Source organism: Ceratina calcarata, unplaced genomic scaffold (assembly GCF_001652005.2).
Source record: "Ceratina calcarata isolate Rehan_Ccalc_2016 unplaced genomic scaffold, ASM165200v1 scaffold54, whole genome shotgun sequence".
NCBI lineage: Eukaryota > Metazoa > Arthropoda > Insecta > Hymenoptera > Apidae > Ceratina > Ceratina calcarata.
This window is the reverse complement of record NW_017176565.1, coordinates 420,275-444,830: the sequence shown is the minus strand read 5'-3', so window position 1 is coordinate 444,830 and position 24,556 is coordinate 420,275. Positions and strand designations below refer to the sequence as shown.

The 24,556-nt window shown below is 36.9% G+C and overlaps 4 protein-coding genes across 24 annotated transcripts; 2 read left to right on the top strand and 2 right to left on the bottom strand.

The window, feature by feature from the left end:
* Positions 1–137: 137 nt before the first annotated feature.
* On the bottom strand, positions 138–1,851 carry Smyd5 (SET and MYND domain containing, class 5). The gene is made up of 5 exons (XM_018030819.2): positions 1,692–1,851; positions 1,240–1,532; positions 852–1,167; positions 602–779; positions 138–530 (listed from the first exon to the last, which is right to left on the bottom strand). The coding sequence occupies exons 1-5, from the start codon at positions 1,734–1,736 to the stop codon at positions 199–201; spliced, it is 1,164 nt and encodes a 387-aa protein (XP_017886308.1). The 5' UTR covers positions 1,737–1,851; the 3' UTR covers positions 138–198.
* A 170-nt stretch (positions 1,852–2,021) lies between these two features.
* On the top strand, positions 2,022–9,481 carry hfp (Poly(U)-binding-splicing factor hfp). Of its 9 annotated transcripts, none has more exons than XM_026816705.1 (12): positions 2,165–2,201; positions 2,516–2,570; positions 2,881–3,031; positions 3,589–3,652; positions 3,767–4,632; positions 4,858–5,018; positions 6,426–6,484; positions 6,964–7,177; positions 7,498–7,984; positions 8,054–8,274; positions 8,340–8,733; positions 8,813–9,481. In XM_026816705.1, exons 5-12 carry the CDS (start codon positions 4,491–4,493, stop codon positions 8,920–8,922), a joined length of 1,788 nt encoding a protein of 595 aa, XP_026672506.1. In that variant the 5' UTR covers positions 2,165–2,201; positions 2,516–2,570; positions 2,881–3,031; positions 3,589–3,652; positions 3,767–4,490; the 3' UTR covers positions 8,923–9,481. The 9 variants fall into 9 exon arrangements, with proteins under 9 accessions (XP_026672507.1, XP_017886475.1, XP_026672506.1 ...); XM_026816704.1 differs by having other exon boundaries at positions 2,881–3,060; XM_026816706.1 differs by lacking the exons at positions 2,881–3,031; positions 3,589–3,652 and adding an exon at positions 2,022–2,091 and having other exon boundaries at positions 2,168–2,201; positions 4,567–4,632.
* Positions 9,377–11,029, bottom strand: LOC108628810 (NADH dehydrogenase [ubiquinone] 1 alpha subcomplex assembly factor 2). 3 transcript variants are annotated; one of them, XM_026816716.1, is made up of 2 exons: positions 11,011–11,029; positions 9,377–10,041 (listed from the first exon to the last, which is right to left on the bottom strand). In XM_026816716.1, the coding sequence occupies exon 2, from the start codon at positions 10,018–10,020 to the stop codon at positions 9,583–9,585; it is 438 nt and encodes a 145-aa protein (XP_026672517.1). In that variant the 5' UTR covers positions 10,021–10,041; positions 11,011–11,029; the 3' UTR covers positions 9,377–9,582. The 3 variants fall into 3 exon arrangements, with proteins under 3 accessions (XP_026672517.1, XP_017886477.1, XP_017886478.1); XM_018030988.2 differs by lacking the exon at positions 11,011–11,029 and adding an exon at positions 10,243–10,337; XM_018030989.2 differs by lacking the exon at positions 11,011–11,029 and adding an exon at positions 10,129–10,236.
* Slik (Sterile20-like kinase) lies at positions 10,463–24,452 on the top strand. 11 transcript variants are annotated; one of them, XM_026816701.1, is made up of 16 exons: positions 10,463–11,195; positions 12,074–12,685; positions 12,766–12,930; positions 13,012–13,210; positions 13,277–13,407; positions 13,507–13,830; positions 14,050–14,095; positions 14,540–14,595; positions 14,987–15,071; positions 15,144–15,304; positions 15,379–15,893; positions 15,971–16,512; positions 16,618–18,845; positions 19,867–19,935; positions 20,873–21,054; positions 21,135–24,452. In XM_026816701.1, the coding sequence occupies exons 2-15, from the start codon at positions 12,527–12,529 to the stop codon at positions 21,026–21,028; spliced, it is 4,836 nt and encodes a 1,611-aa protein (XP_026672502.1). In that variant the 5' UTR covers positions 10,463–11,195; positions 12,074–12,526; the 3' UTR covers positions 21,029–21,054; positions 21,135–24,452. The 11 variants fall into 11 exon arrangements, with proteins under 11 accessions (XP_026672502.1, XP_026672501.1, XP_026672498.1 ...); XM_026816700.1 differs by having other exon boundaries at positions 20,873–24,452; XM_026816697.1 differs by lacking the exons at positions 20,873–21,054; positions 21,135–24,452 and having other exon boundaries at positions 12,074–12,331; positions 12,410–12,685; positions 19,134–19,960.
* Positions 24,453–24,556: the final 104 nt, after the last annotated feature.

Sequence of the window (24,556 nt, the reverse complement as noted above, 5' to 3'; positions counted from 1 at the left end):
AAATGTATTTTATCATAACTAGTTGTACATAAAGCGTATTTTGTATGCAACACCTACTTTAGTACGATTGTAAAACCAAGTTATAAAACAGTGAAAACATTCTTCATAAAATTACATCATAGGAATAATTCGTAATGTGGAGCATACAGACATTAAAAAATTTATTTATGTGCACATGTACTATAAAAATACATATTTTTAATTGTCATCATCTTCCATCATATCGTCATCATCTTCTGATGTTTCATCTGGATCGTTGGCTTGTGACAAACACTTTTTACAATAACAATGAAACAAATATTGAGAACTTAAAATCTTCCATCGAGAATGTCTACTCCTTTCTAGACAACATTCACCGAGATAACTTATACAGATTTCCTCCTCCGGTTGAATATCGCGTGTTGCTTTTAAAGCCAACACGTTGTTCGAATAAGGAAACTCTACAACCGCGTTGGGTACGCAACTATGATTTACCGAAGATTGGAGAACATAAAGACCAGAACCTTCATTATTTAGGAAGAAGGACACCTCTGAAAAGAATAACAGAGACAGTAAAACAAAGTTGCTCCTATTACTACTACTACACCTCGATAGAATTTACCTCTGTCCATATCATCGTAAATTCGATCTATCAATTTATCGACATGAATTCTTTCATCCCTCGGCAATTCCAAAGCAGATACATTTTTAACCCAACGACTAAACGCACTGGTTCCAATTCCTTGACCATTTGTACCTACTAAAGCCCACAGACTTTTAAAGCCTTCTGGTGTGAACCACTATAAATTAAAATGACCTCATATCTTCCTGTAATCTAATACTTCTTCAAATGATGTATTTACAGTACCTACTTGTTCTGTAAAGTCTGTATTTACAGCTTTTAACATCATTTGTCTGAGTACGTCCAGTTGAGAAACAAATTCTTCTCCTAACAACTTATGTATAATATCGTCTGTGTCATTGATTGTACGTTGACAAAATTGGGAAAATATTGAAAGTAGATCCTCTTTATTACTAGCTTGATTAATAAGAGCTACTATTTTAACTAACAACATTATCGTTGCCGTTTCCGGTGGATAATGCATTTGCTTCCATGTTTCAGTTAATTGCACTAAAGGATGAGATTCATCCTTTTCTTTTGATCTTAAACAGATTATCTTATGATACCTGCAATAGTATAGTTTACACGATTATCTTCTCATTATGATTAATAACATACTCATGGAATTTAAAAGTCACCTTGAAAAGGCTTCATTTTGGCATTCAACACTACAATATTTTGTGTCACATTCGGCACATTCAGTGATTAAATCTTTTTTTGTTTCACAGCATTCTGGATGAGGTAAAATAATTGTTGAATTCCCAGTTAATCTACGCACATTTTCCTCAGCAGTTTCTAAAGGTTTTAAACAATTGTCACAAGCTAAGTATTTATACTCCTGATTCCATGCAAATTGACAGCAAATTAAAGGTTTCTCTTCGAAGATCGTATCCCCATCTTTGAATGATCGAACAGCAAAGAGACCTTTGCCCTGTAACAAGCATAAGCCATAAATGTTTTACTGAACTAAATTCATATTCGTAATTAATAAGTATGAAGAAAATGCCATGTGCCAAGCTAACAATTGAGGCATATTCAGAAACGTATGAAAAGTTATTTATTTCAGTGGAATTATGTAAATGTATTTCACCTTTTCCTTATTAATCGATCTAATTTGAATGTCGTTAGGATCCATCGAAATTTGGTGATCACTTTTAAAAGAAAACAGGCTACTTAATCTCTAACCATTAAATACATATACATGCACATGTCTGTATCTTGTCACAAACCCACCACTATAGTCAAATCGCAATTAGCATAAAAGAGCCGAAGTTAAGGACAAAACAAATATTTGTACAACGTAGGAACTATTAATACTATTTTTATTTAATCTTCTATAATTAATTTGCCTATTCACTAATGACTATTAATACGTTCGTACACACAACTAGTGCACAATGAAAAATAACGTTATTACTACGATGTACGTAGTACTTATGACACTTCCGTGAAGGGAAGTTTCGTACAGCTTCGTACGTATCGTTCTGCATGTAAGTTACTTGTGCCAAATTAGTCAATATCTGTCTTCAAAAGAATATCTAATAGCAGTTGTTCCGTTTTTAACAGAGTACCAGGAACAATGAACGGAGCGATGGCCATGGTAAGTGTAATTGCTATAATAATTGCTACAGAATACGAATCGGTTGAAGTCGGATCTTTCATGACCATGATGGCGGTTGTAAACTGCTTCTAACATGCTTATTAACATTCCTAAATCGTTCAATTATCCGACATCAACATATTTCTTTATCATATAATCATCAATAATTTGCCCCCTAATCGATTGTTATACATATTTGAAATTTCTTTATTGTAACGAAATCGATCTTGTTCATACAATTATATTAAAAGTTATAATAACATTAATGAATTTGAATTACGATCTATATTCATTATTGTAATGTGTTTTTTTAGGCACCAGCATCTCAGAATAATGTGGAGCCCCCGAACAAGAAACCTAAAGTTGAAGGTACATTGCTAATATTCCCAGATGAGTGTTTACTCCTAATCTACACCAATAGATTAAGCGTACGACTGGAAACCGTGAACACAGAAGCAACAACAAACAATAATATATCTCTAAGCAAAGGAAAATGATGAACGACAAAACATTTATTAATTACTTGGCAAATCAAGTGCTAGCTTTCTATTAAAATGCTGGCAAGCTATAAGTGTTGAGAGGTCTATTGCAGTTTCAGAATGTATTTTGGTAGGCTAGGGTTAATAGGTGATCGTTGGCCCTCTATAAGACTAATGTTTGGTTGTCCTTCTGTTCTGAGATGTTACAGCGGAGAGACAGTACAGAATCTGTGGCCTACGACTGAGCTGTGATCATGAGCGTGCGCCAAACAAAGAAAGAGAACGCTACATTCGTTGAACAGAACAAATCAGAGTTTTGAAAACTCCCACTGACACAGCATCTATTGTCGAGTACCAAATACGATGCTTATCTTAGATAGGTCAGCATTCTAGGGTAGACTTCTTTCATCCTAATTATAAGCCTCTGTACAATATTTCATGGGAACAAGAACAGTTTTAAATATCGATGGTTGAGGACATTTATTCTTTCTGTGAGAACAAAGAATACATTTCTGATTTCTGTTATGAAGATACAAACCCTAGAAGACCCCAAAGATTGGAGGCTTATAAATAGGAGGTGCAATGGCGATATATTTTTTCTGTGGTATGCTCAATGTTCATCATATTTTTGTCCTTATCAAACCTTTGTACACTTTATCGTTAAAGGAAGCATACTCGTTGCAAGCAAAGAAAGTTATTTGAATAGGGTACATACAACACGAAAAAAGTATATTTTTCCGTAAGGTGAATCGCGTTAGAGGAGCAAACGTATTGTTTTACAAATAGGATCGCCATTGCCGCAATAGAACGCGTTAGGGATAAATGCGTGGTAGGTTGGAAAAGGCAAACTGTAAGAAAATGGCGCAGAAAATGCACTGAGAGTATTCTCCTTTGCTTTGTGCTTACAGATTTGTGCGTCGCCTCAATCTCGGATAGTTTGCGCACAACCATCATTGCTCAGCCCAGAACACGGTTAGCCGTTAAGCAAATCGAACAAAGTCTAATAGTATATCGATTCGTGAAACTGCAAAAGTCATAAAAAGAGAGAAAGAAACGTGTTTCAACGTGTTCTGATTTCTGTTTCAGAGACTAGCAGACCAAATTGGTTAACATACGAAACCTAATCTAGTTATCGGTAGTCTTTTTTCGGGGCTGATGTAGTGCGAACAGTAACGAAATTTAAACGAAACCTTAACACGAATAATTGCGTTTGCAGTTGGTTCCTCGTAAACTTTCATTTTAAATTGAATTTTGGAATTTTATCGTTCCTCGTCTGTCAAGATATAAAGTCATTTTTATTTCAATGGCGTAAAGAGAAGGAAGAAGAGATTTCATCTCTTCTGAAATATGTATACGAGTATATACATGTAGCTGTGTATATACGTTTATACTTTACAAATATACCGTTATTGTTCCTGACTGTTTTAATTTCTTTGAACTTACAGTTCGGAGGATGATTCTACTGCAGTGGGAACTGTTGCACGACGTCCTTACTTTTTTCATCTCTTTTTAAGTCATTTCTTTCACTCTTTGCTCATATTTCAATGTTTTTATAGAGATTGATGAAATATCGATATTTACAAAAAGTTTGACAGTATATTTGTACAACGAACATTAGATGTTCTTATGTCAAGTCATAAGGTTGGACACGTAAAAAAGCGAAACGTAAAAAAACGAAAAAAAAATGTAAAACAAGCGAAATCTCTATATTAGTATATAATTATGAATTGTTCTAGTACCTCTATCATCAACTAAATGAAATATGGAATAAGAAAAAAAAGAATGATATTGTTCTTCAAAGAATTCGTATATGTGTGTGATGGTGGACGTACTAAATGTAATTGCTATTATATTACGCGTTTATCTAATGCAAATTTTCTTCGTAGGAAATGCAACAGAGTTCTTGCCTGGGCCTATATATGATCTTAATCAAATCGGACAAGTCGTTGCTGGTATGTAAAATTATAATGTCGTTTAAATTTTCTAACAACTGCACATGATGTATATAAAATAATGGTGACATATAAAATTTGTCGCTTCGATTCAAGTTGTATCGAGAGTTGATATTAGCTTTAGTGGACAAATAGCTGATAAGATCTGAGAGCATATCGTTTAGTGAGCGTATCGTTTAATCAGACGTAAATTGTTTTACAAATAATACTGATTTTTGATTGTAGGACCCGGAGCTAAATACCTTACGTTACCTGGTATTCTAGGCGCAGGTCTTCCAAAAATAACGTCTGAACAACAGGACACAGTAAATAGAGCAAAAAAGTATGCGATGGAACAGAGCATCAAAATGGTACTGATGAAGCAGACCCTCGCGCATCAACAACAGGTAACTTTGGAACACGACGCTAACAAACTTTACTCGCCTAACATACATTCTACGTTTCCATTGTACATTCACATATTTCTACATGATAGAAATTGTTTTTCTCCACGTAATTGTCACGTGTTCCAAGATGAATGACAAGGTAATCGATCAACTGTTTTATTAACAAGAAAAAGACTAATGAAACAATCTGCATACGTTCCGTTAATTTTTTTCGTTCTTGTGTCTGTCGTTGAGTTGGATAACTATTCTCTCAATTAAATGTTGGTTTATACGAATGCACAATGGATTTAACGTATATATTTATATAGAAACGATGTATTAAAATGGGGTTCTTTTTTGTCTCAAAAAGTATCGTGTATTAAATGTTGGATTTACATTTCTTCCTCTATTTAGCTCTTTGCCAATCATATATATTAAAAAAATAGAAAAGAGAAATTGATAAAACTGTGCTCATAACGCTTCACGCTCACGTTTGTCCTTGCAATTTAGCTCGCCCCGCCGAGTAATGTATAAGAATAAAAATTTCGCAATCAAAATTTGTCGACCTGTGTTCGTTATGACGAGCGAGTAAAGTAAAAAACATAATACCTATAACAGAAATTTAAAAAAGAAACGAACACTAGAACCTCACTCTGATCGGTTAATTTTTTCTCCCCGCAGAAGAATAAGTTGGTCCTGCGGCAGCAAGTTTTATTGCTAATGTGCAGGTTAGTGTCAACCAAGTCAAGACAGAAACGATACGAAAACCGCCTTATGATCAAACACTCCTAAACGTTTCCCTGAGTTACTACTGTAAGCGAAGGTTAGATATATTGAGATAGTAGTCGGCGGGAGCAGAGCTGTACCAACGCGAAGGAGGACAAGTTTTTGTGCATGAATCTCTGGACGATTTGAGAATAAAAAATAATCGATACGCACTTCCGAGCTCCACTACTCTTTCGTTTCTTTTCTTTTCAACGAGCTTGTCGAACGTTACTTAAAGCTTGCTGGCTTGTATTTGGAATACAACGTTAAAAATCGAATTATTTTCTGGTTTCAGTTTACTTTAACTTGAACATTTGTTATTAACAGCTTACTCATCGGTTTAACTTGGAGTTTTTGTAACATAATATCGAGACTTTGATTGAACAAGAAACTAACACGTTTAACATCGTGTTCTGGATACGAGCCAAAACATTCTCAAGTGCAGTTTCATGGTGCATCTGGTATTTAGTTGTACAGATATTGAATTCATATGTTTCCTAACTTTGTTTAAAAAAATGCAAGCCTGTAATCTCCTGAAAAAGAGTAGTTGAGCAACGAAGATGGAATGGTAAAAGAGCTTGGGGAATTTTTGAGATGAACGAGACACGGTGTATGTAAGGGGGAGGGATATCAATAGAAGGCCTATGGTCCTTTGTGTTGCAGCAAATGGCTAGTCAACGGAATCAGGTGCAGAGACAGCAGGCTCTCGCCCTCATGTGCAGGTTTGTTTGTTCTTTGTCTTAGCCCTCCGAATTTCGCCCTCGAGATTCATCGTCTCAAGTAGAAGATATAATTTTCAATATTCATTTTATATTATCTTTAAAATTGAACTCTAGGTTTTATAAGAATTCTTATTATTTGATAATTGAATACGTACTGTTCCTATCAAGAATTGGTGCGATAAGTAAATTGAGTATTGTACTAAGAGAATTTCCTCTAGAATTTGAGAAGATCGTATACTATCTAAATTAGCGTATTAATTATTACTATACTGCAAATTGACATTTGCAATATCTATTCGTATTGTTCAATATGCTTAAATTGTTGAAATGTTTCTTTTCCTTTGTACTCAACTTCGAAAAGATAGAATTGCCTGTACGCTATAGAAATAGATAAAACAAATGAAAGAGAAAGGAAAAACTTCGGTTTGATATAAAGAAAGGGCAATTGAGACATCTGAAATGAAATTCCTATATGACAGGGTATATGTGGGCAGCATCAGTTTCGAATTAAAAGAGGATACGATCAGGCAAGCTTTCTTGCCTTTTGGTCCTATAAAGTCGATCAACATGTCTTGGGATCCTGTTACGCAGAAGCACAAGGGATTTGCGTTCGTCGAATACGAGATACCTGAAGCAGCACAACTTGCTTTGGAACAAATGAATGGTGTCATGATTGGTGGACGTAACATCAAGGTAGCGGGACGTACCTATATAACGAATTTCCTGTCCCCCTGCAATCCTATCATCCCGCCGGAGGTCGGCAAATTTTTATTTAGTCTTATCCGATACGAAATCTTTTTTTTACTTAGTACATAGCAATCGATTCTACCATTATGATAATTCAAAGCGAGAAAAAGTAAAGTCAAGCAAAGAAAATGTAGCTTCTATTCCTAGTCCTGATTCCAAATATGTATTTTTTTAATTAAGATATTGATACTCTAGACAGATTCGTTACAAATATTATTATTTTTATCGTTGAAAATATTTTCTCTGAATCTTCTTGTTATCTTCAGGTTGTGGGGCGCCCGTCAAACATGCCCCAAGCTCAATCGGTCATAGATGAAATTACTGAGGAGAGTAAACATTATAATCGCATTTACATCGCGTCTATTCATCAAGATTTAACCGAAGATGACATTAAATCCGTATTCGAAGCGTTTGGCCCTATTACGTATTGCAAACTAGCGCAAGGAAGTTCACCTCACCGACACAAAGGATACGGCTTTATCGAATACGAGACTATGCAAGCTGCCCTAGAAGCTATCGCGTCGATGAATTTATTCGACCTAGGCGGACAGTACTTGCGAGTGGGCAGAGCTATCACACCACCAAATGCTCTTATGGGTCCGCCCAGCGGAACCAGTATGATGCCCACTGCAGCCGCTGTTGCAGCTGCTGCTGCAACCGCAAAGATTCAAGCGATGGACGCGGTAGCTAGCAATGCAGTTGCCCTTGGTTTGACGAAACTCGGAGCAGCTGCTCCGCCGATCCTAAATCAAGGTATGTATTCAAAATTAATTTAAATGATTGATGTATTCTTAAGGGTTTTTCTTCATATCTTGTACATAGCTTTGCCCGGCATAGTAAGACCAACAATTGCCCCCGCGACAATAATGGCACCGCCTACTATAGCAACAGCAGCGCCTGTTATACCTCCGCCTGGTATAGCGATACCACAAACATTAACTCGGCCTCCAGCGATAATACAACCCATACCTGGTCAGCCAGTTGTCATTCCACCTCCGGCTGTCGTTGCACCTACCATAGTCGGAACTCCAGTTGTAAGTATAGTAAGTTCGAATGCACATATGAAATGGTGATGGCATTTGAATTATTCTAAATAACGCGTTGCCAGATACCAGTTACAACCACGACAAATACCGATATAATGAGGCGAGCGCAAGAGCAGGCAGCTCACCAGAAACAGCAAGAGGAATTACAAAAGAAGTTGCTAGAAGAAACGGAACCGCAAACGTTGCAACAACAAGAAAACATGTCGATCAAAGGACAAAGCGCACGTCATCTTGTTATGCAGAAACTTATGCGCAAAGTTGAATCCCGAGTTGTTATACTACGAAATATGGTTGCACCGGAAGATGTGGACGAGAGTTTACAAGAAGAGATTCAAGATGAATGCTCCAAGTTCGGAGTTGTAGAAAGGGTTATTATTTATAATGAACGACAATCCGAAGATGACGAAGACGCAGAAGTTATTGTAAAAATTTTTGTCGAATTCTCTCAGATGAGCGGTAAGCTTGTGACGCAATTATTTGTTTCTATTTTCGATGCCCTGTGTTTTCCTATATCTATATTCTATAATTGTTTCAGAGGCGGAGCGTGCAAGAGATTCCTTAAATGGCCGATACTTCGGTGGCCGATTAGTAAAGGGAGAACTATATGATCAAGCTCTGTTCGATAATAGTGACTTCTCTGGTTGATCACGAGGTACTTGGCACCTTCTCAATTCCGTCAGTTTCTTTCGAACGAAAGAATTTATAACTATCGTTGACTGATGTTCTGTACGTTAATGCGAGAAGTACATACTACTTCTTGAAAGTCTCAACAATCATAGTCTGTCTTCTTTCGAAAAGGACTAGTTCTTTACTAGGACTTCTAATTTTTGATTCATCTAGACTTCCCTACATTTAAAGTCAGTAGGTCAATCAGAACTGGTCTTGTCAACACGTGATAAGATGACACGTTTAAAATGAATTCTCGAGCAGTCGTGCTCGACGAGAGAGATCAAGATTGAACGAACACTACCATGAAAGCTGTGTATAAGAACGATAGATATTCCGTTTAAATTTAGTATCACTACTGTTTATTTTTGTTCGAAGAGAATTAGTTTACAACTTACTGAAGATTATGTCCAAGTGTATATGCATAGAGATATAGGGTATCAGAGAATTGTTTTATTCATAGACTACAGACAAGTAATACATGCATAAATTATGTCATAATACCACTATATGTTACAATAAAGTTTGTACATATTTACTAGACATTTCATTAATTTTGCACATTCCAGAGGTACGTGCATAATGATTAAATTAGAGGTATGTTATTTACGTCTAATTATTTATTCCCAACTCAAAATTCTAATATTTCACCTTATAATCTTTACCAAAATTTTTATATTCCTCGTAAACAGGAAATGATTTTTCATCATCTTTAGCAGGAACATCCAACTGTTTCTTTTCAGAATATGTTGCTTCTAATTGTGCAGCTCTCTCTTTCTTTAACAATTGTAATTTATAATTTGCTTCTACTTCTTCCACAGTTGGTGGCTCTTTCCTACGAAATCGTAACCACGCTTCCCATTCCGCGGGCACGTTCTGTTCAAAATCATTTTTGTTCACAGGCTCAAAATATCGAGCTGGTTTCTGTTTCGAGGTATTTACTGCGTTTTGCATTTCATAATATTTCGTGCCATAATAATCTTCACCGATTAACTTAGGCTTCCTGTTATTTGGTGTTATAGAGTCAACAAAATTGCGAAGGATTGTCCGTATCAAATGTCGTTCCTTTCCAGGCATTTTAGTGTTCTATCGTGGTACCTTGAGGAATTACATTAATCATTAAAAATTAATTATATGACATTAATAACACGTGTATTTTAAATATATTTGCACAAACGAACATACGAATGTTTAAATGTGACTTGAGTAACAAACAGTTACGTATTTTTTACAGACTAAAGTATCTAATCACACGGAAGTTACAATTTTTATATAAAACACGTTACGAATGAAAAATACCTTTTGCAATGTACATATTATTCACATGCCTGTGAACAGTTTTTATTTATATTTATGAATAAGAGTGGGTTAGGAATAGCTGCATTGAGGGCAGCAGCAGGCAGCAGTGAGACAGTTAAAGGGAGCGTAGTTTTATGTTTTACGTATAGATTTTGGTAAACCTGTGTCTGAACATTTGTTTACTGCATTCACGTTATTTGCTTCCACGCTACTTAAATAATTTGAAAAGATTTTTTGTTTTAACAATAACTTTCTTAGTATCAAGTATCTTCCATATAATTGATCCCCTTGTAATTGTATAGCGAAGTGCTAAGAATGTTTTGTATCACAACAGTGCTTTTAACAAGATTACACGTATTTATAAGGTTTCCGTAGTCGCAGCGGTATGTCTGGGTCGTAAAATCAATTTCGTAATTTAATATTATAAGCCTGTCTAATTTTCGTGAATATATAAACAGATTTTCATTATAAGATTACTTGGAGAATTGTGTCGTCCTAAAATTGGGATAGAATAGTGGGTTTAAATGGAACGTGAATTCGACTGTAATTTATTTCTTAATGATAATCGTTGGTATGCTGATCATCGTTAAGTGTATTTCAACGAACACAGTGGAACGTCGTTCTACAGAAAAAAAATTGAATCAATTTAGAAATTCGAGAATCTCTTATAGAATACAGGCACACTTGCCGATTGATTACGTCACTTCCAGGCGTGGTACAGTGAAATGTGTGATATGCGTGTGTTACTGAAAATGGCCGTGTACGTACGGGTCCGTCTAGTTTGCTGATTTTACGATACTTTTCACGTTCCTTTGGACGTTTCAGTTCGGACGGTGAAATTTTCGATGGTATGCGCAGTTCGTGATATCGTGCAGTACGGGAAGTTTAGTCGACGGTCACAAACCGAGACGGTGTGTGCCCATTTCGTCAACGGTGGATCATTAAGAGAGAAGGTGAGCCAGAGGCTGTGTCTACAGATTTTTTTCAAAAATCGAACTGTTCAAGCGAAAAATTTGTCGATACTCTTCGCTCCGATATTGTTCCGGTGACCTATCCGTGTCACTGTTTCGTATTGTTCAGATTACAACGTTTTATTACTTTATACGAGTGATCGAGTTAAAAGAAATTCCTCGGCCTTTGCAGGCTACACAAACAGCATAGAGATGATTTTACAAGAATCTTTATCCTCACGTTCGAAACTCACGGACGTATCGCCTCTTACGTCGAATTGTTTTTCAAATTCGAAGACATATGATTCCGATTCGACTTCGTTTTGACAAATTTTACCTTCCGTATACTTTCCACACACATAGGACGGGGAAAGTGTATTTACAAAACGATGGCGGACAGATACGGCTGTAGATTACTTGTCAAAATTGTGTCAACCTCGTGACCGACGATTTTGACATTTTAACCAGATTTTTGATCTATCTCTTTTTCGTAGAAAGTGTCTTTACTCCTTATTCTTGCTTGAAACGTATTTTATTCTTTATCTGATAAGTACATGAGATTGTTTTTCTTAAAGATTGTTTCGGATTAAATACGTAACGATGTGTATGTAATAGTGTTAATGCAATCAATCCCATTGATAAAATGTATGTTCATATATAGAAATGTTACTTTCATCGTACGTTACGTTTGTGATATCTAATGATAAGCTCCTTATCTGTTCTACCGTTCTTCATTTTATCAAATGATTACTATTTGTTAATTAGCACTACCATAGCAATGAGTACGTTCTCAGTAACATTATTATTTTATCCGTATTTATATTAAAATGTTGACAAAAAGCGTATAATAATTTCTAACAATAGTTCTTCTTTCTTTTCAGCGTTCGTAATTTCAGTAAAATATATTGAAAGTAAAAGTAAAAGATTATTAATAATGGGTTTCCCTATGTGCATTATTATTTACATAAATAATCTACCTATTCATTAGTGTATATTGACTATATGTTATCAAAATGTGGGAGAGGTTTGATACAATCCCCTGGTATAAAACAGGGAAATAAACAAAAAACTTGTCCTTAAAACATTTTCTATTTCATTAGAAAATGTATTAATATAATGGAGTGTATATAAGAGTTTATGTAAGAAGATATGCACATTATACAACTGTTTTTCTATTACAATAAATTATTGGATAACTGCATGAGATTTATATCCAGATGCAGCGTTAAGATACACGTTTGTTGCTAATGATAAATGTCATTGAGTCTTTTGACATGATGTAATAAGAAGTGTAACTTTTATACATGTGTACATATTGAATAAGTATCGCAAAAATGTCATTCTTATCGAATCTAAAGAAGGCATTCCACTTCGGTGGAAATGACGCCAAGAAAAAGAAATTGTATAATAATATTAAAATGGACTGTAACCCAGAAGAATTCTGGGAAATGATAGGAGAACTGGGAGATGGAGCATTTGGGAAAGTTTATAAGGTAACATTCTGTATGATTTGATCGCTTAATTCCTTTTTGTACAATCACTTAATTTATTAAAGAGTTAATATATTTCACAGGCACAGCACAGGCAGACTCATCAGCTTGCCGCTGCAAAAATGTGTGCCCTAGAGGGAGAGGATGATCTCAGTGATTTTATGATTGAAATAGATATTTTATCTGAGTGCAAACATTCGAATGTTGTTGAATTACACGAGGCGTATTTTATTGAGGGCAAATTATGGGTATGATTTGCAATTATTTAACACTTGTTGGTGTTAAGATTCGTTTTATAATTTGTATAACGTCGCCGATGAAACTTGTAGATGTTGATAGAGTATTGTGATGGAGGTGCTGTTGATTCCATAATGGTTGAGTTAGCGAAAGCTTTAACAGAACCGCAAATAGCTTACATATGTCAATATATGACCAAAGGTCTTGCATTTCTACACAAATCTAAAGTCATTCACAGGGATTTGAAGGCAGGAAATGTTTTGTTAACAATGGCTGGTGGAGTGAAATTAGGTAAGATCTTCGTATTTAGATACTCTTAATTATAATTTATAAGGAGACTCATTTTGTCATTTGCAGCCGACTTCGGAGTGTCTGCAAAAAATAAACATACCTTACAAAAGCACGACACGTTCATTGGAACACCATATTGGATGGCTCCAGAAGTAGTGTTATGCGAAACGTTCAGAGATAATCCTTATGATTTTAAGGTAAATACTGTATTCTTAAATTATGCATATAGTCAATTTTAAAACTGATCTGTTAAAACCTCTTATACCTCTTAAAACGACATGTTACTTGATATGTAGGTAGACATTTGGTCGCTTGGCATTACTTTAATAGAGTTTGCCCAAATGGAACCGCCGAATCATGAAATGTCACCGATGCGTGTCCTACTTAAGATACAAAAGAGCGATCCACCAAAACTTGATCAGCCTGGAAAGTGGAGCAAAGAATTCAACGATTTCATCGCAAAGGCCCTTATAAAGGATCCAACGTCGCGACCTACAGCAGAAGATCTATTGAAACATCCTTTCATAAGTCGTAATTTGGATTCGAAGCCGGTCAGGGATTTGTTATTGGAGTACAAAGCCGACGTCGTTGAAGAAGAATTGGTTGACGAAGAAACAGAGGTAATTCTTTTATTAATATGTGTCTCAATTTGTTCTTTGAAGTGTGATGGATATGATTGAAAGCTGCATAAATGAGTGGTCAATATCAAAGAGATATATAAGAAATGTTTTATTGCTGGAGCACTTAGCGATTCTTTAATTGCCAGCAATGTACATAGCTTTAGATAAAGGGGATTAACATGTATATATGTACCCTGTTCCACGCTTTCATTTTGATAGAAGGCCAAAAAGGCGAAAAAACACAGAGAACAATATCAACGGATTGGTAAGCTGCTTTTAAACAAACCGACACGAATTTCCATTGTACAAATTTTCTAGTCATTTGTAAGCAATCGATAAACGAAAGCTGTTTTGTAAAGTTTATACTTATGATAGTATTATTTATATATGTGGTCTTGACTAAATTTCACTTCACTCTCTCATTGAACCATTCACGATACTTTGCTTTATTCACGCATGACGGACATGAATAAAGTCTTAAGAAAATTCATGCATGCGTTATGGAATCATGCTTGTCTTTTTTAATTTGTAAAATCGATGAGATGAAATTATATTCACTTGAAATTTACAAGTATTTGAGTTATCGTTATTGTGCAATAATTATTTTTAATTGTAATTATAAAAGAGTTACCAAACATCTATTTGTCCCCTTTTAATATCTAATCTAATGACATCCTAATAAAGTTGTTATTGTAATTTGGATAATTTGGCTGTGCATGCGGCTCTCCTGGGCCTCGCCAGCCCCATCACCCCTGCGTTTGTCAGGTCAGTAGCTTATGCAATAAATGCTGTTTAGTCTGAATTCTATATGGATTCCTTTGTATTTATATATCATTTTATTATCTTTGCTATTTTTATCCCTGGTCACAATTGCAATGCGTACGCATTTTTATGTATCTATTCGTACTTTTATTCGACTACGGTGTATTTTACAAGTACATTAAGTTTTTTTTATTAAGTTTTTGTCTGTGCAATCTCACTTTTTCGTTTCACATTCATACAGAATAAGTATTTCACATTATATGTAAGAATACCATTTTGTATTTTTTTGGTATTTACGATTTGTACTTTTCATAAATCTGGCAATTGTCAATTACGGATTATGGAGTTAATATTAAATATCTATTTATGAATAACAAAAAAATTGATATTTCAGGAGCAACGCACGTCACAGCTTCCTCTGGAGCTGGATCAACTCGGAGATGACTCTGCATCTATGCGCAGTGACGCTGATGTTAAGAGTAAGTATAATATTCTCAATGAACAAATTATATACTCTTGGGATAATCATCTATTTGTTTTCTTTTTTGTAGTTTCTGAAAAGGAAAATCTTGTGGCATCACCCGTGTCTGCGAAAAAAGAAGAAAGCAATAAACGAGAGATTAATAGAGAAGGTGAAAAGGAGGACAGGAACAAGAAATTACGTAAAGCAGAATCAAAAGACAACATACCCGTTTCTGTTGAGAAGAAACAAGTACAATTTTTTTTAGTTCATTCGCCAATATTTTTTATAGAAGTAGGTAGATAATAACACCACTTATTTTTCAGGCACCGAAACCTCCTAGTACAAATGAATCGAGCGAACGTAGAATATCTCGAGAAAAAGGCCCGGCACCTCTTCCACCGCCCCTTATACGTCAAAATAGCAAAACCGAAGATAAAGAAAATATTCCGAAGATCGCAGACAAACAGAGTGATGTAGAGGCGTTAGATGAATCCAAGGTTAGCGATAAACAGCAACGAGATAGAAATCAATCGTTGCAATCGGCCCAGGAAATGGTGGACAAGGAACAGGCAAATCCAGATGTAACTTGCGAGAAGCCGAACGTATTAAGTAGTTTAGAGAAAAATGTATCTGAAAGTAACGAAAGAGAGAGAAACAAGCTAGGCGAATCCAATAAAGACGTTAAACAGCAGTTGGTAGATAGTAAAGTAAATTCATCGTTGAGACCGCAGTTAACATTAGAAGAAAAGAGAAAATCTGCTCCTGTTAAAACAGAATTGACCGAAGACTGGACGAAACCAGTGTTCAACAAGCAGTCATCCTTAGAGGAGAAGAGCAGGTATTTGTTTATATTAATTTCAATTACGTCTAGATAATATACACTTTTTTAATTAATGACTTTGGATATGTACGTAGAGTATATAATTTCAGAAATGAGAAGAAAACACCGATCGAATTACAATCTAAGAAACAATCCGTGATAGAAGAGAATTACAAGAGTTTACAAGAGAAGAGAAAATCGGTAGAGGATAAACTGAACGCGGTTCTGGAGAAACGATTCTCGATGGACACTGAAATGCGTATGAGTGTGTCTTCCATGGAGACATTGTCTCATCGAGAAGTTTCAATGGGTACCCCACCTGAAAAGAATATTGTGAAAGCTTGTTCTACCGAAGACGTTAAAACAGATTATGGAAAATCTAAGCCTGAATCTGTCGTTAAAAGTCATAGTGAGGGATCTTCTAGATACGTTTCGTTAGAGAACTTCAACGATGAATTCGATGGGAAACGTGAGAAGAAAAAGTGGCCAAGTAGAGAATACAATTATGAGAATACGGTGAATACCGAAAGTGAAAAGAGAGGTTCAGCGGTGAACGTATCGGTAATCACGTCAACTCCGATTAGAAGTAGAAGTATTACGAGGAGAGGCAGCGGTGACAACGTAGTCGTCATCACTGGTAAGATAATGTCATATATTATTACGATAGTAACGTTCGATCATTGCTCGAATAATATTTTGAAAAAAAATTATGAGACTAAAGAGACACTTCGTAAATTTCCAGGTAAATCCGACCAAGAAATACGTCCAAACACGTCTACCGTCCGGATCACAGCAGAAAGTCCAGATTTATCTAATAGTCTTGCAAGCAATGTGAGCCAAGTAACAGTGGTAACAACTCATCCTCCGGTTCTCGTCGACGCTGTGTCACCGGCTGCCGCGTCCCTCCCTTGTCGTCCGTCACCGACGTCCGAAGTCGTGATCGTTGCAAACGAATTGAACAGGACGCAAGTGAACGAAAATTCGGCCGACGATGATGGATTCCCCAGCTTGGACAGTTTGGAATATACTCCACAGGAACAACCTATAATTCTCACCGACGTCTCAAAGAGAGTCGGCAAGAAACTGGACGAATCAGAGGTTCTTATTGTAAGTCCGATCGTGGACGAATTACAGGATACTAGTCACGTTTCCGTCGTTACTGTCGGTGACGACAAGCAGCGAGTCAAAAACTCTTCGGTACTTAATAAACACGAGGCCGCACGAACTTGTTCGTCTCACAGCGATGGAAGTCTGATTGAGAGATCAAGTACGAAGAGCGACAGTGGAGATGAAATAAACAAAATGATAGTCGCTGGAACGACTGTAGAGTCCGTGGATATCGACAATATGGATAAAAACTCGAGGAAGATGAACGGTATGTTGAAGAATGACAAGACCAGGGTCGTTGGACGCATCGACGAGAAAGTCTTGAAACCGATCAAACAGAAGGAGACTGGTAAAGAGTATAAGGAGAAGAGAGTGTCTCCCGATAGCTTCGAAGGATCTAGGTCTCAGAGTGAATCCGGATCGACGAGATCACACACCCCGAGTAAGAGCATCGACCGTTCCGACGCGGAATCAATTTCGACGACGATTAGTCAGGACAGCAGGGAATCCAGCAAAGAAAATCGTCTGATTCAGGGGCAAACGACGGAGGGTGAAGAGGAAGTGGTGCTACGACGAAAACCGGATTACAATCGCGACATGCAACGACAGGCGAAAACGAAGGAAGACATTCAGATGATGAATCTGAAGAAAAAGACGAGGAAACGAACCAGAAAGTTTGAGATCGATGGCGTTGTAGTTACCACGACAACGTCAAAGGTAATCTACGGCGACGATGAGAACGGCAAAGTCTACGACGATCAGATCTTCAGGAAGCAAGAGCTAAGGGAATTGAAAATGCTGCAGAAGATGGAACAGAAACAGTTTCAAGATTTGTCGCAGAAGGCACAGTTCAACAAGGATCAGCAGGAGAAACGTTTCGAACAAGAAAGACAGCTCTTAGAACGGAATGCAGAAGCAGATTTGGAAACACTTGCTCGGCAACAGAGACAGCAGATCGAGCGAGCCGAGGCGCAACAGGAAGCCGATCTTAGACTCGCCTCGAAAAAAATACGTAGCGAGCAGGAAAGAGACCTGAAACAGTTCCGCGAAGGTTTGAAGCAAGAACTCAGACTGCTTAAGCAGGAGGTAGATCTAATGCCGAAAGACAAGAGAAAGAGTGCGTTTAAGATTCGTAAAGAGAAATTGGAGACCGAACACGAGGAGAGGGAGAAGCACTTCTTGGATAAGCTTAACGAAAGCCACGAATTATCGTTGAGAAGATTATCTGACAGTCATCGCGAAAAGATCGCCCTGATGGAGAGACAGTTCCTGCAGCAGAAACAACAATTGATGAGAGCCCGAGAGGCGGCCATTTGGGAGCAAGAGGAACGGCATATACACGAGAAGCAGCAACTGTTGAAAAAACAGCTGAAGGATATTTTCTTCTTGCAAAGACATCAAATGCTGATTCGCCATGAGAAGGAATTGGAGCAGATGAAGCGAATGAATCAGCGAAAGGAGGAGGAGTTGATAAAACGACAGACGGTCGAACGTAGAAATTTGCCGAAGAGAATTCGCAACGAAATGAAAGCGCGGGAGATGATGTTCAGGGAATCGATGAGAATTTCGATGTCGTCGGTTATCGCTCCTGATCCCGACGCCGAGAGGGAGAAATTGAAAAATTTCCAGGAGAACGAGAAGAAACGATATAGAGCCGAACAACAGAGATTCGAGTTGAAACATTCACGCCAGTTGGAGGAGGTAAGAGCGCAAAGCGACGCCACGATCAAGGAGCTGGAGCAATTGCAGAATGAGAAGAGAAAGATGTTGATGGAGCACGAGACTCTTAAGTTAAAGGAATTGGAAGAGGCGTATAGTAAGGAGCTCCGCGAATGGAAGGCGCAACTCAAGCCTCGAAAGCAGGTAGATTTATTCTCTCGCTATTTTCTGTTACACATTTTTCGTAATTCTTCTTCTTCCCCTGTCTGTTTGCATCTATTATTTCATTATTTTTTCTTTTTTTCTTTTTTTTCTTTGCTATTATCTCCTGCATTGCGCGTGCTGCAAGTTGTAGGTTTCCGTTTCCTGTTGATCGTAGAGTGATCAGTCATCAAAGCGGGAAGAGATACGAATCTACCGCGATTGTTATTCGAATTTCTGGCAAAGCGCACGCAGCCATACTGAAATAAAGTCTTAATGTACTTGTTATAGAAGTTAGAAGCTGAGCTGAAGGCGGAAATGGAAGCGTTGGAAGCTCGTTACCGAGACTATTTGCCCTCGGGTCTTAGCGGTCTCTCTTCTCCCCCTTTCGAGTACCCCCCGCCCTTTAACTTTGACCCCTGGAGGAAGTCTCCGCGTCTGCCCCGCTCCACTCCGAATTCTCCCTCACCGTTCACCATTCCTCGTGTGTCGCTGAGAGTTGGTGGTTCGGACACCGCTTCCACGAACGGCATGCTATCGCGAAGTCATTCCAAACCAGACCTAGTGCCATCCCCTTTGTCTCGTAGATAATACTCCTCTGTTCTTGATCCCATTGTGCATCCTCCCGAAACATTTTCGTTGTTTGTCGAGAGGAGCTTTCAAATAAAAGCATTTTCGCGCGTATCAGCTTGACATCTGATGAATTTAACATTTACTTCAAAGTACGTTTATGTATTACTTCTTGAGCATTCCTTTTTTTTTATTTCAGAGCGCCTCTCATTGTGTTTCACGCATTTTAAAGTAACATCCGCTTTACTTAATGTTGCTTCCATTATGTAGTAATACGTATTTACCGCCTTCCCAAATGCTGTATATTACATGTGTACCACATATGTATATACGCGCGCACACACCCACTTACGTGCGTTTCATGTATTTTTGTATAACAAGTTAAAGGAAAGTATATATATTGTTTTGGGCTTATACGCGGAGTAACATTTGAACGAGTAATAATATATTGCAGAGAGACTACTTAATTTGTAACACGCACAAGTGGTCGCAACTCTTGGGAATCTTTAAAAAGCCAAGCCAAGTATGTACACGTATCGACAATTGTATAAGAGCTTATTTAAGTTAAGTAAAATGTATAGTTTTCTTTCCTAAGCATTTAAATATTAAACAAAACTGTGTTGTTGGCATTAATTAATTTATCAATGAAATTTTGCACAAGGAAAAATGAATAAAAAGAGCACGTTGCGACGTTACAAGGTTCGTCCGTGCACAAGAGCATTCGTAAAAGTTGTAGCTAAACTCTGAAGCAATGTAGGACGTTCGACTAACGATGGTAGAGTTAACAGAGTATCACCAAGTACTCGTACGTAATCCTAGATTGCTTAACTATGAAACGGGCGACACTTTTGTGCCGAGTCTATGTTTAATTAGAGTCTTATCGTTCGTTGTATCATTACCGTTAACATATGCATACGTGATCGTCGCGTTTCGAGAGAGAAGCTTCTCCTCTCTGGTTATTAAGTAAAATTCATAACAGGGTGAATCGGTGATAATTGTTTACTGGGCTATATATGTTGTATATTTATCGGACGTAGTAAAATGTACGATCATAATCGCTTTATATTACATACATCAGGGGTATTTTCGTGTATATGTAAATGTTTCCAATGTGTACGTTGGATTACGTTACTTCCCTATTCGTTAAGTTATCTCCTTTCGTTAAGAATCCAACAGATAGTATGTCGGGAAAGAGATTCCACGACCGGATGATCGAAACGATCGACGTACTAGGTAATCAACAGGTCAGTCCAAAAAACCCATCTGTTAACACGAATAACAATATAACTAAAGCGAACAAAAAATATAGCATAAGCGTTTAAGAAAGTAAATGATTAACCCGGCGATTCTACAAAATCCGTATACTTTAATTATTCTAGATAAGATACAATATAATATCTATCGGTTGTTAAGTAACGTAATAGACGTTTTATACTAATTCTTTCAATTTTCCATTACAGAAACTAGAGGAGCAGTTCGCATTACAATTAGAAGAACAAGAGGCTATTTACGGGCCAAGCGCGATACCACTATGCTTGCCAGCAGATCTTCCGGATTTGACGCATCACACGGTCGGTTCTACTCGAAGTTCGCTGTCTTCCGTAAGCGAGGGTTAATCGAGTCATTGTTGAAACAATCTGAAGTAAGAATGACGATATGAACAGCGTAACAGAGCCGCAGATATCGAGGTAATTCGAAAGTCGAACTGGGAGTTGTTTACAGGATTGCTCGTTCGATCGTTCGAATTCGTGTAAAAGGCTTTAGTTATAAAGGAAAACGATCGACAACGTAAGGTATGATGAACGCATAGGGTGCGATTGTTCGGCGCATGGAATTTTGTTCTTCACTTTCATGGAATTCAAATGATCTATTCATGAACCGATGTTGCAATGACCGGGCAACAACACCGCCGTCAAGCCTCTCGAGGAAGAGAAGAAAAAGAACACACAAAAGTCAGTTTTTCTTACTTACTAAAGTATATTTTGCATGTAAAATACGAATTGTTACATACAAGATGTGTAATGAATTTCTTACGACGATCTTATTAAAAATATATCGCTTGGTACAATCCATAAAATCCGCCCGATGAACGTTCCGCCCGAGAACAAAACTGGAGGAACAAAAAATCTTGTTCTCACGAGATTGTCTTGGCGGCCTACTGTACGCACGATCACACGTGATCCTACGATAAGTAAAGTTTTTTTTACATCATATACAAGCGTGTATATCGAATTATCATCGTCAATTCGACTGAGGACTTTATCATACGATCGGAAGTAAACGATCTTCAGTGTGTTCGTAAAACGACGAGCAATTTTATACATACGTGTGTACGTAATGCACACGTGGGAAGAGTATATTTTCGATTGTGCGATGTATGTACATGTACAGTATACATAGAATTCAGCTATGCTTGTTCTATTCAGTGCCCCGAGGGACATGTATTCGTCGGTTTTTAAATAACCGATCGGCGAACAAATATCGTAGATGATAATTGTGCGCATGTTTTTAAACGGATGCACATGAAGTTCAGGTACGTCGTTGGAATCAGAATGGTTCAGGGCGTCGATGTATTTGAGCTAGCGTCCAATGCCTAATGCAAATCTAAAAGCATTTTGCTCCGAAGCAAAACGTTTTTAGGTCTTTACTTGGGTGTTATTCGCCGCGTCTTGATTATTAGGCTGTTTAACGAGTTTTATCGTTTGTAAAGAAAATGCTAAATTTCCACTGATGATTGATATAAAGATCGTTTTTTATCGAGATTACGGATACTATATTTTTAGTAAGTAAACATTCAGCACTACGAATCAAAGGTTCACGCCAAATATACATACATACACATACCTATATAAAATGTTACGATCGCTTTTGCTGCGCGTCCGATATACTTATCTATACAGTCCGACGACGTTGTGTAAAGAATCTCGTTGACGCGCGTTCGATACGATCGTGTGCGGCTGAAGCTGCAACGCGTTCTAAGTAGATGTAAAAAAGCATATTTGTATAAAATATTTCCGTTTGATTCCCTTCTTCTTCTATCCCCCCTTCGTTTCTATGGATTGTACAGTACATAAATTTTTATTACTTCACGTTAATTAGTCCGAACGTGTTTATATATTCGTCGAATAATCAATTTTGTATATGTACATAGAGAAATCAGGACGAATTGTTTATCATATATTTTTAATAACTCTACTTCCTTACGCGAGTTTTGGAAAATAATTAATCTGCCCAATGGGCATAAAATCCGTATCAGTAAAATGTTTTTTAACTTGAAGGAAACTTGACCACTTCACCTTCTTTGGTCAATTTTCGTTCGAGTTCTGGATCAAATACGACGAACTCAAGATAATTGAATAAGACACGATTACCGTAGTTATTCGTATAATTAAAAAGGAATGGAGCGTGTTTGCCAAAGCTTATGTAAAAGACGTACGAGGCACGATACGACTAAAAAGATATTATTATGCTCCTTTTACTGCCCTTTGTCGAATTCGCGTAGCGATTGCCGTAAAAGAAATACTCGTTAACTGTGCCTGTTGGATCCCAATCTGTCCATAGTTTTACGTTTTTCTATTCGATGCATCAGATGTTCTTCGGAAAATAAACAGGGATCGATTAGATACGTAGATCTGGAAATTCAAACATTTAATTTTCGAATGAATTTTATGATCCGTAATATTTTAAGTAATTAAGCATGTTCGCATTATACGCGAAGAACGAACAAATGGGGGAAGAGAAGAATGAAAGCTATTAGCGATAGCCGTAACTGCAACTTTTGATAAACCGATCGTGTGCGTTGTATATTTAAAGCGTGAAGTAATGCAAAGAGGAAAGTTATCTGGCGAGTCGAATTAATTGTACAGATAGTCAACGTTAGCGTTATCCTTCTCCTTTTCTTATTTCGCTGAACATACCTTCGGGTTTTTTATTCTTGTACGTACAGTATTCGAGCAGACGAAGTCGTTCATCATCTTTCTTTCCAATGTATACCCGATTATAATGATTTGGTTTTCGTACTCTACGTTCAACGCTGAATCATAATTAGGCGTGTATTCATACATAGATATACATATGAAAGATCAATAGACTGACAATGAAAACGAGTAAAAGAATGGAGGGAAAATCGAGAGATTATTGTTGAAATATTTGTTGGAATGTTCATGTTAATATTGTTTTCATTGAATTCTCATAATTTGTTACTTATGTCGTTGGTGACGAAGTTCAACGAAATACGATCTTTCAAACAGATACATGGCTATATTGAACTATTATCTTTTGGCTTAACAAAATGTATTAACTTCGTAAATGTTTATCGACGTTTTATATACATATCTCTTTGTTTGGAAGTAATCAATTCCCCACTGTACCTTATTGTGTGTGTTCGATTGACTTTTACCTACGCAATCTTGTACTTGTTCGCATTAGGGGTCGACTTTATAATTTACATAGTTGTATTAAATTTACATTATGGATTAATAATTAAGTTTCTTTTTATCGATTTCACGGATAATCTAACGAGGGTTGGAGCGTTCGAGTGTACTATCAATATCAGAGGTGCGAAAGAATTTATCGAGTTAGAAACATAACTCTTGTATGTTGCATATACGTACTACGGACTTCCATTATGCACCAATTATTTATCGCTTTGTTTTTCCCTTTGTCACAATCTCGCCGCCTCTTTAGATAATCAGAATTCATGGCGCTAAACTTGATTGATTTCCCGTTAAATTAATGTCGACACCAATTGTTTTTTAACGTTTTAGTTAATATTTGCGTGTTTCCTTTGATATACGAATAGAAAGTATTTTTACATGGTAGATAGAACTGCAAAGCAGTTTACTTAAAAATGGATTTTATGTACGAGATGTCTGTCGAATGTTTGCCAAGGGGAAAGAAACAATTCTTAATGCGGTAAGAGTAAATCCGTTTATTTGATAGTACGACGTCGACTGAAAACCGTGCGTAGAGATATAACACAGAGCTGTAAGATAGATTCTTTATAATTAATTGCTCAATAATAGATACGATTAAATTTAATATCGAGCATTAATATAAATTCTAAGACTACTGTTATAATTATTTACATGGTAATGTTATCAAGAAATACTATAATAAATATTTTACTTCTACTTTCTGGGGAT

Coding starts and splice junctions, on each gene's coding strand:
- Smyd5 (XM_018030819.2), bottom strand. CDS start 1,736: ATGGATCCTAACGACATTCAAATTAGATCGATTAATAAGGAAAAG. Junction 780..851: donor ATACAGACTTTACAGAACAA/GTAGGTACTGTA, acceptor TTTAATTTATAG/TGGTTCACACCAGAAGGCTT. Junction 531..601: donor TTACGATGATATGGACAGAG/GTAAATTCTATC, acceptor TATTCTTTTCAG/AGGTGTCCTTCTTCCTAAAT.
- Slik (XM_026816697.1), top strand. CDS start 12,527: ATGTCATTCTTATCGAATCTAAAGAAGGCATTCCACTTCGGTGGAAAT. Junction 13,408..13,506: donor ATAATCCTTATGATTTTAAG/GTAAATACTGTA, acceptor CTTGATATGTAG/GTAGACATTTGGTCGCTTGG. Junction 14,596..14,986: donor ATCACCCCTGCGTTTGTCAG/GTCAGTAGCTTA, acceptor TTGATATTTCAG/GAGCAACGCACGTCACAGCT.
- hfp (XM_026816706.1), top strand. CDS start 2,181: ATGAACGGAGCGATGGCCATG. Junction 6,485..6,963: donor GCTCTCGCCCTCATGTGCAG/GTTTGTTTGTTC, acceptor CCTATATGACAG/GGTATATGTGGGCAGCATCA. Junction 8,275..8,339: donor GAACTCCAGTTGTAAGTATA/GTAAGTTCGAAT, acceptor ACGCGTTGCCAG/ATACCAGTTACAACCACGAC.
- LOC108628810 (XM_026816716.1), bottom strand. CDS start 10,020: ATGCCTGGAAAGGAACGACATTTGATACGGACAATCCTTCGCAATTTT.